This window comes from Denticeps clupeoides, chromosome 13 (assembly GCF_900700375.1).
Source record: "Denticeps clupeoides chromosome 13, fDenClu1.1, whole genome shotgun sequence".
In the NCBI taxonomy this organism is placed as follows: Eukaryota; Metazoa; Chordata; class Actinopteri; order Clupeiformes; family Denticipitidae; genus Denticeps; species Denticeps clupeoides.
In genome coordinates, this window is record NC_041719.1 from 140,256 (window position 1) to 157,755 (window position 17,500).

The 17,500-nt window shown below is 47.0% G+C and overlaps 1 protein-coding gene across 1 annotated transcript in view; it reads right to left on the reverse strand.

Annotated features, from left to right (window-relative positions):
• Positions 1-9,678: 9,678 nt before the first annotated feature.
• LOC114802145 (teneurin-4-like) overlaps positions 9,679-17,500 on the reverse strand; it is a 55,968-nt gene continuing 48,146 nt past the window's right edge. The window contains exons 2-3 of the mRNA XM_029000837.1: positions 11,166-11,449; positions 9,679-9,956 (exon numbers count right to left, since the gene is read on the reverse strand). Coding sequence (XP_028856670.1) covers positions 9,679-9,956; positions 11,166-11,388 — 501 coding nt within the window. The 5' untranslated portion in view covers positions 11,389-11,449. The remainder of the gene's footprint in view (positions 9,957-11,165; positions 11,450-17,500) is intronic.

A 17,500-nucleotide genomic window follows, 5' to 3' on the forward strand; every position in this document is an offset into this window, starting at 1 on the left:
GCTCGACCTCTTATACTACACTCATGTTCTAGACAAATAACACATTCACAGCTCAACTTCTGATACTACACACATGTTCTAGACAAATAACACGTTCACAACTCGACTTCTGATACTACACGCATGTTCCAGACAAATAACACATTCACAGCTCGACTTCTGATGCTACACGCACGTTCTAGACAAATAACACGTTCACAGCTCGACTTCTAATATTACACGCATGTTCTAGACAAACAACACGTTCACAGCTTGACTTCTGATATTACACGCATGTTCTAGACAAATAACACGTTCACAGCTCGACTTCTGATAGTACACGCATGTTCTAGACAAATAACACATTCACAGCTCGACTTCTGATTCTACACGCATGTTCTCACTAAATAACACGTTCAGAGCTCGACTTCTAATACTACACGCATGTTCTAGACAAATAACACGTTCACAGCTCGACTTCTGATAGTACATGCATGTTCTAGACAAATAACACATTCACAGCTCCACTTCTGATAGTACACACATGTTCTCAAAAAATAACAAGTTCACAGCTCGACTTCTAATACTACACGCATGTTCTAGACAAATAACACGTTCACAGCTCAACTCCTGATACTAAACACACGTTCTAGACAAAAAACACGTTCACAGCTCGACTTCTGATATTACACGCATGTTCTAGACAAATAACACATTCACAGCTCAACTTCTGATACTAAACACACGTTCTCAACAAATAAGACGTTCACAGCTCGACTTCTGATACTAAACACACGTTCTAGACAAAAAACACGTTCACAGCTCGACTTCTGATACTAAACACACGTTCTAGACAAAAAACACGTTCACAGCTCAACTTCTGAAACTACACGCATGTTCTAGAAAAATAACTAATTCAGAGCTCCACTTCTGATTCTACACGCATGTTCTCACTAAATAACACGTTCACAGCTCCATATCTGATACTACATGCATGTTCTAGGCAAATAACACGTTCACAGCTTGACTTCTAATACTACACACATGTTCTAGACAAATAACACGTTCACAGCTCGACTTCTGATAGTACACGCATGTTCTAGACAAATAACACATTCACAGCTCGACTTCTGATTCTACACGCATGTTCTCACTAAATAACACGTTCACAGCTCCACTTCTGATAGTACACACATGTTCTCAAAAAATAACACGTTCAGAGCTCGACTTCTAATACTACACGCATGTTCTAGACAAATAACACATTCACAGCTCAACTCCTGATACAAAACACACGTTCTAGACAAAAAACACGTTCACAGCTCGACTTCTGATACTAAACACACGTTCTAGACAAAAAACACATTCACAGCTCGACTTCTGATATTACACGCATGTTCACAGCTTGACTTCTAATACTACACACATGTTCTAGACAAATAACACGTTCACAGCTCGACTTCTGATAGTACACGCATGTTCTAGACAAATAACACATTCACAGCTCGACTTCTGATTCTACACGCATGTTCTCACTAAATAACACGTTCAGAGCTCGACTTCTGATAGTACATGCATGTTCTAGACAAATAACACATTCACAGCTCCACTTCTGATAGTACACACATGTTCTCAAAAAATAACAAGTTCAGAGCTCGACTTCTAATACTACACGCATGTTCTAGACAAATAACACATTCACAGCTCCACTTCTGATAGTACACACATGTTCTCAAAAAATAACAAGTTCAGAGCTCGACTTCTAATACTACACGCATGTTCTAGACAAATAACACGTTCACAGCTCAACTCCTGATACTAAACACACGTTCTAGACAAAAAACATGTTCACAGCTCGACTTCTGATACTAAACACACGTTCTAGACAAAAAACACATTCACAGCTCGACTTCTGATATTACACGCATGTTCTAGACAAATAACACGTTCACAGCTCTACTTCTGATACTAAACACACGTTCTAGACAAAAAACACGTTCACAGCTCGACTTCTAATACTAAACACACGTTCTCAACAAATAAGACGTTCACAGCTCGACTTCTAATATTACACGCATGTTCTAGACAAATAACACATTCACAGCTCGGCTTCTGATATAACACGCATGTTCTAGTCAAATAACACGTTCACAGCTCAACTTCTGATACTAAACACACATTCTAGACAAAAAACACGTTCATAGCTTGACTTCTGATATTACACGTATGTTCTAGACAAATAACACGTTCACAGCTCAACTTCTGATACTAAACACACGTTCTCAACAAATAAGACGTTCACAGCTCGACTTCTAATACTACACGCATGTTCCAGACAAATAACACATTCACAGCTCGACTTCTGATACTACACTCATGTTCTAGACAAATAACACGTTCACAGCTCAACTTCTGATACTAAACACACGTTCTCAACAAATAAGACGTTCACAGCTCGACTTTTAATACTACACGCATGTTCTAGACAAATAACACATGCACAGCTCGACGTCTTATACTACACTCATGTTCTAGACAAATAACACATTCACAGCTCGACTTCTGATGCTAAACGCATGTTCTAGACAAATAACACGTTCACAGCTCAACTTCTGATACTACACACATGTTCTAGACAAAAAACACGTTCACAGCTTGACTTCTAATATTACACGCATGTTCTAGACAAATAACACGTTCACAGCTCGACTTCTGATATTACACGCATGTTCTAGACAAATAACACGTTCACAGCTTGACTTCTGATATTACACGCATGTTCTCGACAAATAACACGTTCACAGCTCGACTTCTTATACTACACGCATGCTCTAGACAAATAACACGTTCACAGCTCGACTTCTTATACTACACACATGTTCTAGACAAATAACACGTTCACAGCTCCACTTCTGATACTACACACATGTTCTAGACAAATAACACATTCACAGCTTGACTTCTGATACTACACGCATGTTCCAGACAAATAACACGTTCACAGCTCGACTTCTTATACTACACACACGTTCTAGACAAATAACACATTCACAGCTCGACTTCTGATATTACACGCATGTTCTAGACAAATAACACGTTCACAGCTCAACTTCTCATACTACACACATGTTCTAGACAAAAAACACGTTCACAGCTTGACTTCTAATATTACACGCATGTTCTAGACAAATAACACGTTCACAGCTCGACTTCTGATATTACACGCATGTTCTAGACAAATAACACGTTCACAGCTTGACTTCTGATATTACACGCATGTTCTCGACAAATAACACGTTCACAGCTCGACTTCTTATACTACACGCATGTTCTAGACAAATAACACGTTCACAGCTCGACTTCTTATACTACACACATGTTCTAGACAAATAACACGTTCACAGCTTGACTTCTGATACTACACACATGTTCTAGACAAATAACACGTTCACAGCTCGACTTCTTATACTACACGCATGCTCTAGACAAATAACACGTTCACAGCTCGACTTCTTATACTACACACATGTTCTAGACAAATAACACGTTCACAGCTCCACTTCTGATACTACACACATGTTCTAGACAAATAACACATTCACAGCTTGACTTCTGATACTACACGCATGTTCCAGACAAATAACACGTTCACAGCTCGACTTCTTATACTACATGCATGTTCCAGACAAATAACACGTTCACAGCTCATTTACATTTTACATTTACAGCATTTACCAGACGTCCTTATCCAGAGCGACTTACAACCAGTAGTTACAGAGACAGTCCCCCCCTGGAGACACTCAGGGTTAAGTGTCTTGCTCAGGGACACAATGGTAGTAAGTGGGATTTGAACCTGGCTCTTCTGGTTCACAGGCGAGTGTGTTACCCCACTAGGCTACTACCACCCAATATAGCTCGAGTTCTTATACTACACGCAAGTCTCAATAAGACTTCTGTGATTATACGTTTTAAAGTGATAAAACATTATAATATGATAGAAATGTACAAGACTTATTTTTCTTGTACAATATCGACTATCGACCTTTGGTGAGTAGTGGGCACCATTACAGGCGGCCGGGGAGCAGCATTTGGGGACGGGACCTTCATCAAGGGGACCTCAGTGGCACCTGTGATTCGGGATTCGAACCAGCAACCTTCTGATTATGGGGTCGCTTCTTTAATCGCTTTTTTGAACCGATTAGGAAAAACAAATCATTAGACTAATCGATTCATCATAAATAGAATCACTAGATTCGCTCGTAAAAAATGATTGTTTTGCCCGGCCTTAGCTGGGAAGACTTGTTCATTTTTTCATTGCAGAAGATAAAACATGTTGAAGACCAACTGTGGTATCGTCAGCGAAGCTCGCGACAGACGGACGGAAATCGCGACTTAAACACTGTTCTGAGTCCCTGGAGCAAAGCGCGTGGAGATGCCAAGTGTCTGGCCTTCAGCAGGGAGAAACCCCATCATGAAACACAAATAACTTTCAAGTGTGGGTAGGTAGTAATGGAGATGTGAACGCTCCTCCAGTAGAGTAGAAATGAATCTCCACAGAGAGCCACTCCGCAACTATATCATGGCGTTCGTCGGAATCGCGAGTGAACCGCCCCGTCCTATTATCCGTCCAGTTCAGCTCGTCACCACGGAGCTGATAGAGAAACCACAGACCACAATGCTTTTCAGGAGACGGGCCCATTGTGCCGAGTCCCAGGGTCAATTCCGGAAGTGAAAAAAAAAACTGAATGGAGTTCCACAGCTTTTCAAAAACCTCATTTGTGGGGCAGCGCAGTGCGATTCGGTTATTAATGATATCTAAAAAGACTTTCCCTCCTTTGATTTATGCAGCCTTTCTGCTTCCCGTCCTCTCTCAGAACCTGTAATGAGAATCTCTGCAGAACCTCATTACAGCTTCGTTCTGAGACATCACTCTCAATACGAGCTGTAGTTACTCAGGTACACACACAGAGCCTGGCTTCAGACCCTTTATCAGAACATGACCCTACAACTCACAGTGGTGGCGGAGGAACATGTAAAATCTCATTATAACCCCACAGTCCTAAACACACACAAGCTGAACCCTAAATAAGACACGCTGTAGAGCTGAAACCCAATGGGCTGGGACAGCCTCCTTTTTCTACGCTGATGAAAAGTTAACGCTGTTGCAATCCAGTCGTACAATATTTCATTTACAGACATTTACATTTCCAGCATTTACCAGAAGACCCAGGTTCAAATCCCACTTACTACCAGGACACTTAACCCTGAGTGTCTCCAGGGGGGACTGTCCCTGTAACTAATGATTATAAGATAAGGGCGTCTGGTAAATGCCGTAAATGTAAATGCAAATGTCTCATAGCAAGTATGAGAAATAATCTCAGGAACAATATTCAATTCAACCAGCCTGGAACTAACAATTATTCAGAAGGCTGATAAATGGATTGGTTGAAGAGATTGAGGAAGCAGTCAGGCGCACAATCATGTCGATCTGTTGGTAACTAGCGTAGACCTCAGTAAACTGCTGGTATTAAAGGTCACATGACAGTTTGAGTAACGGCCACAAACGGCCGACACCCATTCGCTCCTGTTCTGCTTGTTCCGTTCCGTCCAGTAATGAGAATGGAGCCATTATCTGGGCCCAAAGCCACAGTGACACTCGCAGCTAAGCCAATTACGCACGGCGGAAAGTGCGGGCGAAAGCGAAAAGGGGACGTAGCAGGCGAGAACAGGCGAGCTTCCATTCGTCACGGCCCTCGAATGGCGGCCGCTTTCCAATATATATCCGAGCGCCGCTCCGCCGCCTTCGTTTCTCATTACGGCGGGACGTAAGTAACGAATGCATGTCAAGTTTTCATTATTCATAGTCCAGTGTGGGCACAACACCACGGAAAATGCTTTTTTTTCTTCTTCTCGGAACGCTTGAACGGAGCAATTCGCTGCACATTTGACGTGTTTAAAGCAGAACGGCTGTATATCTGTACGTCAGGCCCTCTTTAAATCCGAGCCGGCTCGAGTCGAGAGGACCAGAGAGCTCATTAGAGCGGGATTAGATGATGTGACATTTCCGAGAGAGGGAGCGCTGGGGCGCGTTCCGAGCCCTGATTAGCAGTTGACACACTGCTCCGTGTGGACGGCTCGGGGGAACGTGGAGCTGCGGTGGGGAGGGGGGTTCTGGAGCATAGCAGATAGCCACGCACCAATCCACCGAAGGCCATTTAACAACCCTAAATTAGCCCTCAAATGAGCCAGAGAATCCCGCTGATAATCCCCGATCTGAGAGCGCTGCCTAAAACGGACAAAATAAATCTTCCTTTTCCCTGTCTGGCGATAAAATGTCTTGAGAAACCAAAGCCGTCGAGTCCTGTGTGGATTCTCTCCAAGTGCATTACGCACTTTATATCAAGCAGATATAAATACATTTAAACCATCCTCATGGTCTCTCTGGCACAGGGCAGTGGGTTTAGTTAAGGAGGGCCCTATTTTCAAAGCGCTGGAACAGACATGGTGGGCAGTGTTCACTAATGTTTTACGTATCTACTTAAAGTTCCCCCATATTTAATCTGTCTCCTCCCTCCTCAGCTACCAAATCAAACAGTCAAATAATTTCAAAGGCAGTGGCGGGTAAGAAAGCCCGTAATCGGAAGGTTGTGGTGCCACTGAGGTCCCCTTGGTGCTCCCCGGGTGCCTGTCATGGCTGTCCAGATGACACATTTTGTTGTGTCACTGTGTGCTGTACAGTCACAAAGCCAATCACAAAAACTCATACTAGCGTAGCCAACATTCCTGAACAATCCCGATTGCTTTGTACTTCCAAAATGATTTAATTACATACAAAAATCCAGTTCGTTTTTTTCCTAAAGAACTTTTATTTAGATTTTTTTATAAATTGAGTTATCAACATAAAGGCTGCAGCCTGACTGAGAATTCAGAGTGAATTAGAGCTGATAAAATTACCGACAGAGCATCGTGAATTAATTTTTTTCTTTTTAAACAAGGCTCGTTCATTTCAGCTTTCTTATCGCTGGAGACGCTACCCTTTTTAAACAAGCGTGCATTCGTATTTTTAAAAAATGACTCACTTTAAAGTATTTTAGTGTGGTTTTGGGATCTTTTCCTAAATTAGACCAGGAAAGTGATCCCGGAAAAGGAATGACAGACCTAATGTGCTTGTGCAAAACACTGCGCAGGGAATCCATTTCGTCCCAAGGTCACGTTCGGTAACCCCATCCTCTGTGGTCTCCACACCGCAGCGCTGTTCAACATGGCCTAATGAATCCAGCGCTGTAATACAGGACGTGTCGGGTCTAATTGGAGGCCTGATTTAACTTTTGCTCCACGGGCTCCTAATGTGACGCAGAAACTCCAGGGAATCGGTCCCAAGGACCCAACAAGCGGGGGAAGACCAACCTAAAGAGCACTTCAGAGGAGCTTCCCCAAACTCCCAGCTGCTCTGACACGGTAACAAACCCGTTACGCACAGCAAAGGTCCAACGCCGTGCACTGAAATACTGGATAAGCTCATAGCGGAGAATGGCAAGAGGTGTTTGGTAGTCAGAATCATTCCTGGTTCAAGATACAACTGAAGAGTGGGAGCTACATTGGGAGCTACATTACAAACCAGAGAGGACCACCGAATCCTGACTGCTGGACACTGAGAAGCAGGTAAGGGTCACCTGTAGTGGAGAATAAGGCTCCGCCTCCACGATCCTGACAATACAAACGGCCTCAATCTTCCTGCAGTTCAAACACGCGTAAGGTGGGCGCTGTGAGCGCTGCTCGGCTGTCACTGTCGCCACTCGCCATCGTTTACTCTTAATCGGGGAAGCCACCGCCACGCTACGCCATGTTATCCTGATTTTCTGGGCCTTGCGGAAACGTCAGATTTTAAATGAATAAAGGAAAACAAACACAAGCGTGCAAAAGAAAAGAAAAATAATTGCATGAAAAAATAATAAGATGAATAATTATCATAAGACTTTTGTCTTGGACATAAGTCTTCTGCAGGTGAATTAGTGCCGGTCACGTCATTAACCAATCAGCCCGCCAGCATTCTGATGTTAGGAAAGAGCAATTAGACCTTCAGCCCAGCAATTAGCACCAGTGGCCCAGTTTCCAGTCGCTTTAATCTTCGGGGACGCGTCCATGTTTTTAGAATAATGCAGGTAACGCGCCGGATTATTTAGCTCCTCCGCCCCCCATGACAAGAAGAATAAAAATGAGTTCAGCTTCTCGCTCCTCAAGGTTAATCGCTCACGAGTCCCGTCCTCCGGCCCAGAAGAGCCCACCATCCCTCTGTCTCCCGGGAGACAAACGGCGACTGCCACGCCCACGGAGGACCACCCGCTGCCACGCCCGGAAATATCATCATGTGGGCGCTGCGGAGGCCTGGCACGGAGCATCACCCGCCCTCATCCGGCCCGTCCGCAGAACGTCGGAGCAGAACGCCCCCCTCGCCTCCCTACATTACGGCGCCGGGTGGCGGAATGAGGCCCGGCAGCCCTATCAGGAACAATTTCGTTAAGATGGCTGAAACGTATACAGGCGTTATTTAATTTGCATGAATTATCGGCGAGGCCGCAGCAAGAAGCATTAAAGGTAAACGGTTCGTTGATGTACGGCAGATTAAAGTCCAACCAAGTCACGCAGCTCAATGGATTTTAATTAACTCGCCATACATAAAATGCATCTTATTAGGCATTGCCAGATTAAACGGTGAAAGCGAGTCGCCTTTCTGCTCAGCCGACTGGAATAAATAGCTGCCTTTTTTAAATTAGGCCTGATTCGGCAGGAAGTGGAAACTGAGCTGCCTGCTGGTGGATCATGGGTACTCTGATCAGTATTAGCATCTGTACTGGGAACTTGTCTGTCTGATGAAATCAGAACGTTTACAACGTAAACAGGACATTTTTTAAGCGTTACAAGACAGGGACGAGACTGGGAGAAGGCGGGACTTGTTGGAGAGGGGGCGTGGCTGTCTAAGGAGAATGTAGAAATCTGCTCTACTTTTTTGTATTAAAGGATTGCCTTTAATGTGTTTTGAGCCCATTTCAACCCACAAAATGGCAGTTTCAATAAAAAGGTGCATTTTGGGAACACTCATACTGTTTATGTCGCCGGGGTTAAAGGTCGGTGACGAGTATGCGCATATTCCAGAAAATTCTCATTTCTGAAATGGGCTGGAGACAGCAGGATATGCAGACGATCTAGGTTTTCCATTCCAGAAATGTTCATATTGATTAATATTTACGGCCATACGCTGGTTATGATGGCTGGTGCAGCAGGTGCCGATGCTCCTGGCCTGAAGTGTCGTGGTTCCATCGTTACCACTACACCCTGTAGACTGGATCTACAGCTGCGTACCGGCCCTTTAAATCCCGCCAGGACATCATCCCTCACATGCGGTGACCTTGCTTGTTTGGAGAGTCGGCGAACCCTGCGGGGGTTCCAGACATGGCGACCTGCCGGAAGACGGATCTGTTGGGGTCGCTGCTGCCATCCTCACAGGAGGATCATCGGCGCATCAGACAAGGTGAGCCACGGTCAGTCCGGCTCCGCCCTCCTACTGTACGCCGGGCCCGGGCCCTTCATGCAGCCACCGGTAACAAGTCATCTACACGCACAACCACTATAACACCAGACCATGACAATCCCAGATTGTCACCGCAAGCCACCGGCACAAACGTGCTGCTCCGCGGAGCTCTAGGCCGTACCGTTCTCCGTGTTCTCGTGCTCCGTGTCGGTCAGCGTCAGGTTGGAGTTGGCCCGGCTGCTGAGGCAGGAGCTGCGGCCCGACTTGGTGTTCTGGCGGCCCCAGAGCCGCACGGCGTGCTCCGGGGAGACCACGCCGTCCGTCTCCGTGTCGGAGCCGGCGCTGACGGAGTACTCGCGGTGGGGCAGGCCCATTTCCGAGCGGTACGCCGCCATGTGGGCGGGGATGGCTTCGCCGAAAGCGAGGTCTCGGAGAGAGAAGTCCGCCCCTGCCAAGACAGAACACGTTAATAATCGGCACGTTCCGGAATAAAACGCCATGTCCTACAACATAAAATATTCCAACATCAAAATACAGAAAATGCACCTGGCAACCCCAGGGCAGAGAGGGGTCAGGGGTCAAGCCGCTGACCCCGCACGGCGACTGTTAATCATCCCTATAATCCATAATTAATCTGCACTGGAGATGGGTTGAGCTGGGGAGCCAATGAACACGCTGACTGTGAAAATGGCGCCTGGAACGTTCCGCGGCGTCTGAAGAGGGATGAATTATTCATGTGGACTGTTTTACGTATAAAAGGGGAAAAAACCTCACGTCTGGTGGAGAGTGGCGCGCTGGTCAGATCATGACAGGAAGCGAAGAAAAGCCGTTTATGGCGGAGCCGCATTCAGTATTCATGGAGAGTAAAAAGGTTTACAGGCCGGCCGGATATTTCCCCTCCTCCGTCTCGCCGTCGTTTGGACATTAGAAGGCCGTAAAAGTGCCCTCGCGTTCCTCATTAAATCCGGCCTGGCCTCTCGTCCTCGGAACTTTTCTAAACACAAACTGAGACGGCGCGGGTATTAAAATCCAGATCAAATCTCACCGCGGCTTCTCTTAATTGCCTGAAAGTGGTGGATCCGAAGGATGTGGTGCTCATCACGGAACCACAAGAGCTCCCCGATGAGGCGGATTACGGATCTCGTCATGTCAACACGAAGCGTAAGGAACACCGATCAAGCCACGTTCCACGTATCCATCCCGGAACGTGGACAGATGACATTTCTCCATGCAAAGCAGCCCGACGCCGGGAAATCGCTGAATTTCATCGGTCAGATCCCTGATTTCTTCCTTATCCAGAGCGACTTACAGTCAGTAGTTACAGGGACAGTCCCCCCCTGGAGACACTCAGGGTTAAGTGTCCTGCTCAGGGACACGATGGTAGTAAGTGGGGTTTGAACCTGGGACTTCTGGTTCACAGGTTCACCCACCAGAATAATTCCTGAATTATTCTACTTATCTTCTTCTGCCTGTTGCCGTGGACGCAGTTGAACCTGACGTGTCTTTTCAGTACAACGCGAGATGGACGCATCAGCGGTGGCGTGTAAGTAAACATGGCTGACCTGGTGAATAAGGAACTGAACTGGTAACTGAAGGGGACACATTTGGCACCTTCACTTCCCTCACAGTAACGGTGCAGGTTCATGATGCTCCTCACCTTGTCTCCCGAACTCATCCGACTCGTGGTGCACCACGTCTTTGATGCGGCTCCCGTACGCCAGTCTGGATTCCTGGTCGAAGGCCTTGAGCGTCTCGCTGGAGCTGTACGACTTGGGGTTCAGCTTCCCGTCCTCGCTGTCGGCTGAGGAGCTGGTGTAGCGGCGCTCCGTGTCCCGCCTGGCGGTCAGGGAGCGGTAAGGTCGACGTTCCTTCACTTCCATGGTGGCCACTTCTCTTCGGTCGGCATCCAACGGTCAGAGGAGAGATTCACTCCGAGCAGAGCTGAAAAAACGGTGATTAAAGGTTAAAGGTCAAAGATGTTCAATCGACTGAGCACGTAAGCAGTCTTATAATTACTGCAATCGACTTTCGCGGAATAGACACATCATTTCTGAGAGATGGGCCACGTCATGTCTGCTTTGAGACACATTCACAATGCAGCAAGCTGGTGGAACAGCGAGGAACGAGAGGAACCCACAGGGTTTATTGTGCTAAATTACAGCTCAACGAATCCTGTAAAGTTTACAATCTGCACACAACCAGCGACGGGCCCGGCCAGGCCTAAAAACTCCATATCAGGAAGAGCATCAGGGTTGCCAGGTCTTACTAACGCAATCAAGTCCCCAAATCGGACTGATTACATCCCATCTCAAATGCACAAAAAAGCAGCATTCATCCCTTTTTCCTTACAAAAATATGATCTACTCGAATATCACAGTGTTAATGTCCAATTGTTCAGTGTTCAGTTAAACGTACAATAAATGTTCGGCGATGTTCTGAGTCAGGAGAGAAAAATGGTTTATTGGCAAACCGAGACGAAAAAATGGTCCAAAAGGCAGATCTGGCAACCCTCCTGCAGAGTCTTAAAGTCTCTTAAACTTCGAGAGCACCCCCAACTGTCTCCAACTCCAACTTTACTCCCACCCGGAGTAAATTGTCCCGAATTGATGCAATCTAGAGCGGTGTGTTTTATTATACTCTTTATTTTCAGCCACTGAAACGGGCGCGGTTTACGAGGCCCGGCCACGGTTTAACGCGCTCGCGGCTTTTTCCCGTTTTATAAATTACAGCCGGAGACTCTGAGACAGTCCCCGCTGCGTCACAGGCAGCATGCCCCGCCCCTTTTCTGCATAAAGGCCTTTATTGCCGGAGACTTTGTGGCTCTGGGGTCACCTTTTGTATGGCCTGACAGCTGAAAAGATGCCAGTGATTAATGACTCGGAGACCCCCATACAAGGAGCTCCGCCGGTGACCAAAACCTCCGGTGACGGCACTCCGGCTGCCGCCGCCGATTCCGTCTTTCTACGTCTTTTCTCCTTTTTTTGTGTGGCCAGGATCCCCTGACCTCTCCACACAAGCCGAAGCGGGTCCATCGGTCCGCCCCCCAGGGCCATGGGAAAAGCGGGAAAAGCCACCGGCCAAGCAAAATAAACTGAAAGGCCAGATTCCGGGCCCAGTCGGGAATAGGCGATTCGGAATCTCGGAACTTCTGAAAGGCTGCAGGTGGAATTATTCCCATTCCATGAATTAAAATGAAGAAAAAGAAAGTGGAAGAGATTTCCCCGCCCACAACTCGCTCGGTTCCATAATACGGCCGAAAATAAAGGTAAAAACGTCCCACGATCCGCCGGCCTCTCTGATTGGCTGCCAGGCGAGACGGATGAGCCGTGTTGTTTATTCAGTCTCGTGTGATCGGGATTCTTTTCCTCTCCTGTTCTGCCCAGAAGGACACACGGCCATCATGTTCCAGGGTGGAGCGGAGCCGCGGAAAAAAACGGCATCAAAGCAAAGCTATCAGTTTCTGCCGCGGACAGAAAAACATCAGGGCAGCTCCCCACAATTTATTAAAGCTGTCTGAGAGCGAGCACACACACACTCACACTCGCACACTCACACACACACACACACACACTCTTCACGCTGGAGGCAGCTCCATGTGCTGCGGTTAGTGGAAGAAGGAGCTGAGATTTATTGGTGCCCGTGTGTTTGCAAATGAACCCAGAGCTCCATCAGCCTGGATGCAGGTGTACCCGAAAAAAACTCCACACAACAATACACCCCGATACACAACAATACACAAAACACACACCAACACACACAACAATACACCCCAATACACACAACAATACACCCCGATACACAACAATACACACAACAATACACGAAAACACACACCAACACACACAATATACGCAACAATACACCCCAATACACAACAATACGCAAAAACACACACCAACACACACAACAATACACCCCAATACACACAACAATACACGAAAACACACACAATACACACAACAATACACCCCGATACACAACAATACGCAAAAACACACACCAACACACACAATACATGCAACAATACACCCCGATACACAACAATACGCAAAAACACACACCAACACACACACTACACACAACAATACACAAAAACACACCAATGCACAAAACACAACAATACACACAACAATACACAAAAACACACCAACATACACAAAATGCACCAATACACACAACAATCTACAAAAACACACACAACAATACACAAAAAACACACCAATACACACAAAAACAAAAAATTAAGGGTGTGTGTCTGTGTGTGTACAGCTGACTAAAATCTTTATAATTATAAACAGCATGTAAATATGTGTGATTTAGGGTGCTAGCAGGGCACCTCAGGTCGATCTGAAAATGGAAATTGTCCCGCATCGTCCAATCCCGCTGGTTTATTTAAGACGCCCGTGCGTCTCGTACGGACAGAACCGTGATTTCCTGCGAGACCGTCCCGTAAAGAAAGGCCGACCGAAGCGAAAAGTTGCATTTGATTTTTGGACAGTAGTCCCCCAGCGCAGCGTTTTACTGGATTATATAGGGTTTCACCGGGGGGGAGAGCGAGGTCCACGCCGCTGTAACGATCTGGGTCCTCGCCGCTCAGAGGGGGGTCGTGGGGATCCATTATGAAATGGTGTGGGTGGGTGGGTGGGTGGGTGGATGGGGTTGTGTTTGCCATTTGCTGATGTGTGTGTGTGTGTGTGGGTGTGTTTTTTGGGGGAGTGGCTCCCCATTTGTCAGCGTTGATCCTGGCCACAACCATTAGGGGGTTCCCGCCCCCTCCAGGGATCAAAGCCCCCCCTCATCGGGAAACACAAAACCGAATCCCCCGAAAGTCCGAATGCTGACCAGCCGGTTCAGGGGCGGGGCTCCGGCGGCGAGGAAAACATCAGGCCTCTCCACGGCAGCGAAGTGACTCCGTCAACCCCGTCACGCTCCAGTAGAGAAACCGTAACCCGACAATTAACCGTACTGCTATTCAACGTTTACGCCGTTACAATGTAACGCTGTAACGTTAGGGTGGTAGTAGCCTAGCGGGTAACACGGTAACAACACGGTTCAAATCCCACTTACTACCATTGTGTCCCTGAGCAGGACACTTAACCCTGAGTGTCTCCAGGGGGGGACTGTCCCTGTAACTACTGATTGTAAGTCGCTCTGGATAAGGGCGTCTGGTAAATGCCGTAAATGTAAAAATGTAAAAATGTAAATGCAACGTCCTGATATCAGCTGGATGCTGGACGAGGTCCAACCGTTCGTTTAAAGTCGTCATTAATTCAGGCTGATTATGGAAATCCAGATGCTCTTTGTGCCTAAACGCTTGAATCATGTTTGGTTCTTTGATTCGATGCGGTATGGAAACGAATAAAAATGAATCTTAAGCGTGAAATGTGGCCGAGAGGAAGCTGCACTTCTCACCGGCGGCCGTAATTACGCCTGACGAGCGGCACCCCATTAATGGGCAGAGACTCAGCAGTAATCCCACGAGCCACCCGATACGGAGCCATTTCTCCTGCTCCTCACGCCGCTGCACGGCTGGAACCTCGATGAAGGCCCAGCTGAGGAGGAGCTTCACACCTGCATTTCCAGGTACGTCCACTGAGAAGAAGCTCACTGCAGCGAAATAAACGCGTGAGCATTGAAGGAGTTGAAATAAAAGTGAATTGCGATACATTTACATTGAAAAGCAAAGCCATAATCTACCTTCATCACCACCCCGGTGCACCAGGGCCCAGAATCGAGTCGCCATCCCGAACTGAAGCGAGTGTCTTTACAGCGACAAAGAAGCTTTATAACAAAGAAACTTTCTATTGGCCTTAATATTAAAATAAGATCATTTGGACAAGTGGGAAAGGAGGCGCGACTGGAACCTGCAGCGGTCACTATTTATGGACTGCAGTGGAAAAGCGCCCTGGGTGGTGTGTTCACCACAGATTACTGGGACAGACTCCAACGTGCCGCGACCCTGACCTGGATAAGAAAATGGACGCCGGACACGATGGCATGTGCTTAAGCTGCTATCTTTTCATTAACGATAATGGCACCTCGTCAGGCTTCAGAGTGTGTGTGTGTGTGTGTGTGTGTGTGTGTGTGTGTGTGTGTGTGTGTGTTTATGCACAGCAGCTGATGCTCAATCTAAGTTGGTTCACCCGATGGTTTTCCCTCCACACCACCACTTCCTGACATGGCCACTAGCGCCACAGCTCACAGCAGGCGCAGGCTCTAAAACTGCTGGTGTTGCAGTTAGCAGGAGCTTCCTGGTGAGCAGGAGAGTCCCCTCTCCCAGGAGGGAGGCAAAAGGCTGACCAATTTACAGCTCCAGCAACACCGTGGTCTAGAACCTGCATGCGGCATGTTGGAACGGAGCAGGGGAACACCTCACAGTACTGCTACAGGACCAAGGACTACCACAGCCTTAGTTAGAACCTTCTGGTCCTTCCATGGCCGGTTTAGGCTTCTCCACCAGACCATCTCCAGGCACATAGTTAAAGATGTGGTGACAGTGACAGATGTTGTTACAGACGTAGTTACACCCGACAGATGTAGCTGTACAGTAATTACATCTGTCACTTTCACCACGTCTGTAACTACGTCTGTTAGTGTTACTACGTCTGTAACTGTGTCTGTTGGAGCACAGCTACATCTGTCAGAGTTAATATGTCTGTAACTACATTTGTCAGTGTTACTATGTCTGTAACTACATCTGTCACTTTCACCACGTCTGTAACTACGTCTGTCAGTGTTACTACGTCTGTAACTGTGTCTGTTGGAGCACAGCTACAGCTACTGTGTCTGTTGGAGCACAGCTACATCTGTCAGAGTTAATACGTCTGTAACTACATTTGTCAGTTTTACTACGTTTGTAACTACGTCAGTCAGAGTGTTACTACATCTGTAACTGTGTCTGTTGGAGCACAGCTACATCTGTCAGAGTTAATACATCTGTAACTACATTTGTCAGTTTTACTACGTCTGTAACTACATCTGTCACTTTCGCCACGTCTGTAACTACGTCTGTCAGTGTTACTACGTCTGTCAGTGTTACTACGTCTGTAACTGTGTCTGTTGAAGCACAGCTACATCTGTCAGAGTTAATACGTCTGTAACTACATTTGTCAGTGTTACTACATCTGTAACTACGTCAGTCAGAGTGTTACTACATCTGTAAGTGTGTCTGTTGGAGTGTAACTATGCAGTTCTTGATTCAGATGGAGGTCTGTAACACTGACACTGACTGTCTGGAGCCAGAAGGACGGCTATAAAGGATCTGGGTGGGACTGGGGGTGGATGGCAGTCACACCGGTGACTCTGATCTGCAGGAAGCTGTGGACTTGGGGCTGCGTTTTGTTGCCGGGTTTTCAGAGGCTTCGCTGGATTTCCTGGGATTTCCAGGCAGGTTATATAAAGCCCTTCAAATTCACTACAACATACAGCAACACTCAGCGCAGTGTGTGTGTGTGTGTGTGTGTGTGTGTGTGTCTGATAAACACTGCAGTCAGCATCGGTAATGCTTGCAGAAGTAAAACAGCGTCTGGAAGTTTATTGTCGCCCCGTTTTAGCAGAAATGGAATAAATAAATAAGGCCTGAAGGTAAATGATCGGAACCAAGACGGGTCCATCGTAGCTCATGCTGCTCCGAGGTGGGAACGCTTTCATCTCCAGCGGTGAATATTTGCTCAGGCCTGAACAAACATGGCTCCCGTGACGGCTTAATATCAGCCACGACCAAGGTGAGAGGTCATGCCAGAGGGGCGGGACAATTACTCATGTCAACTGACCCCTCCTGCTCTAACTCACCTAGCGAGTAAGGAAGCGGCCCCGTAATCAGAAGGTTGCGGGTTCGAATCCACTGAGGTCCCCACACGCTGCCCCTCAGGCGACTGTCATGGTGCCCACTGCTCACCAAGGGTGACGGTTAAATACAGAGGACACGTTTCACCGTGTCACCGTGTGCTGTGCTGCAGTGTTTCACAACGACAATCACGTCACTTCCACCAT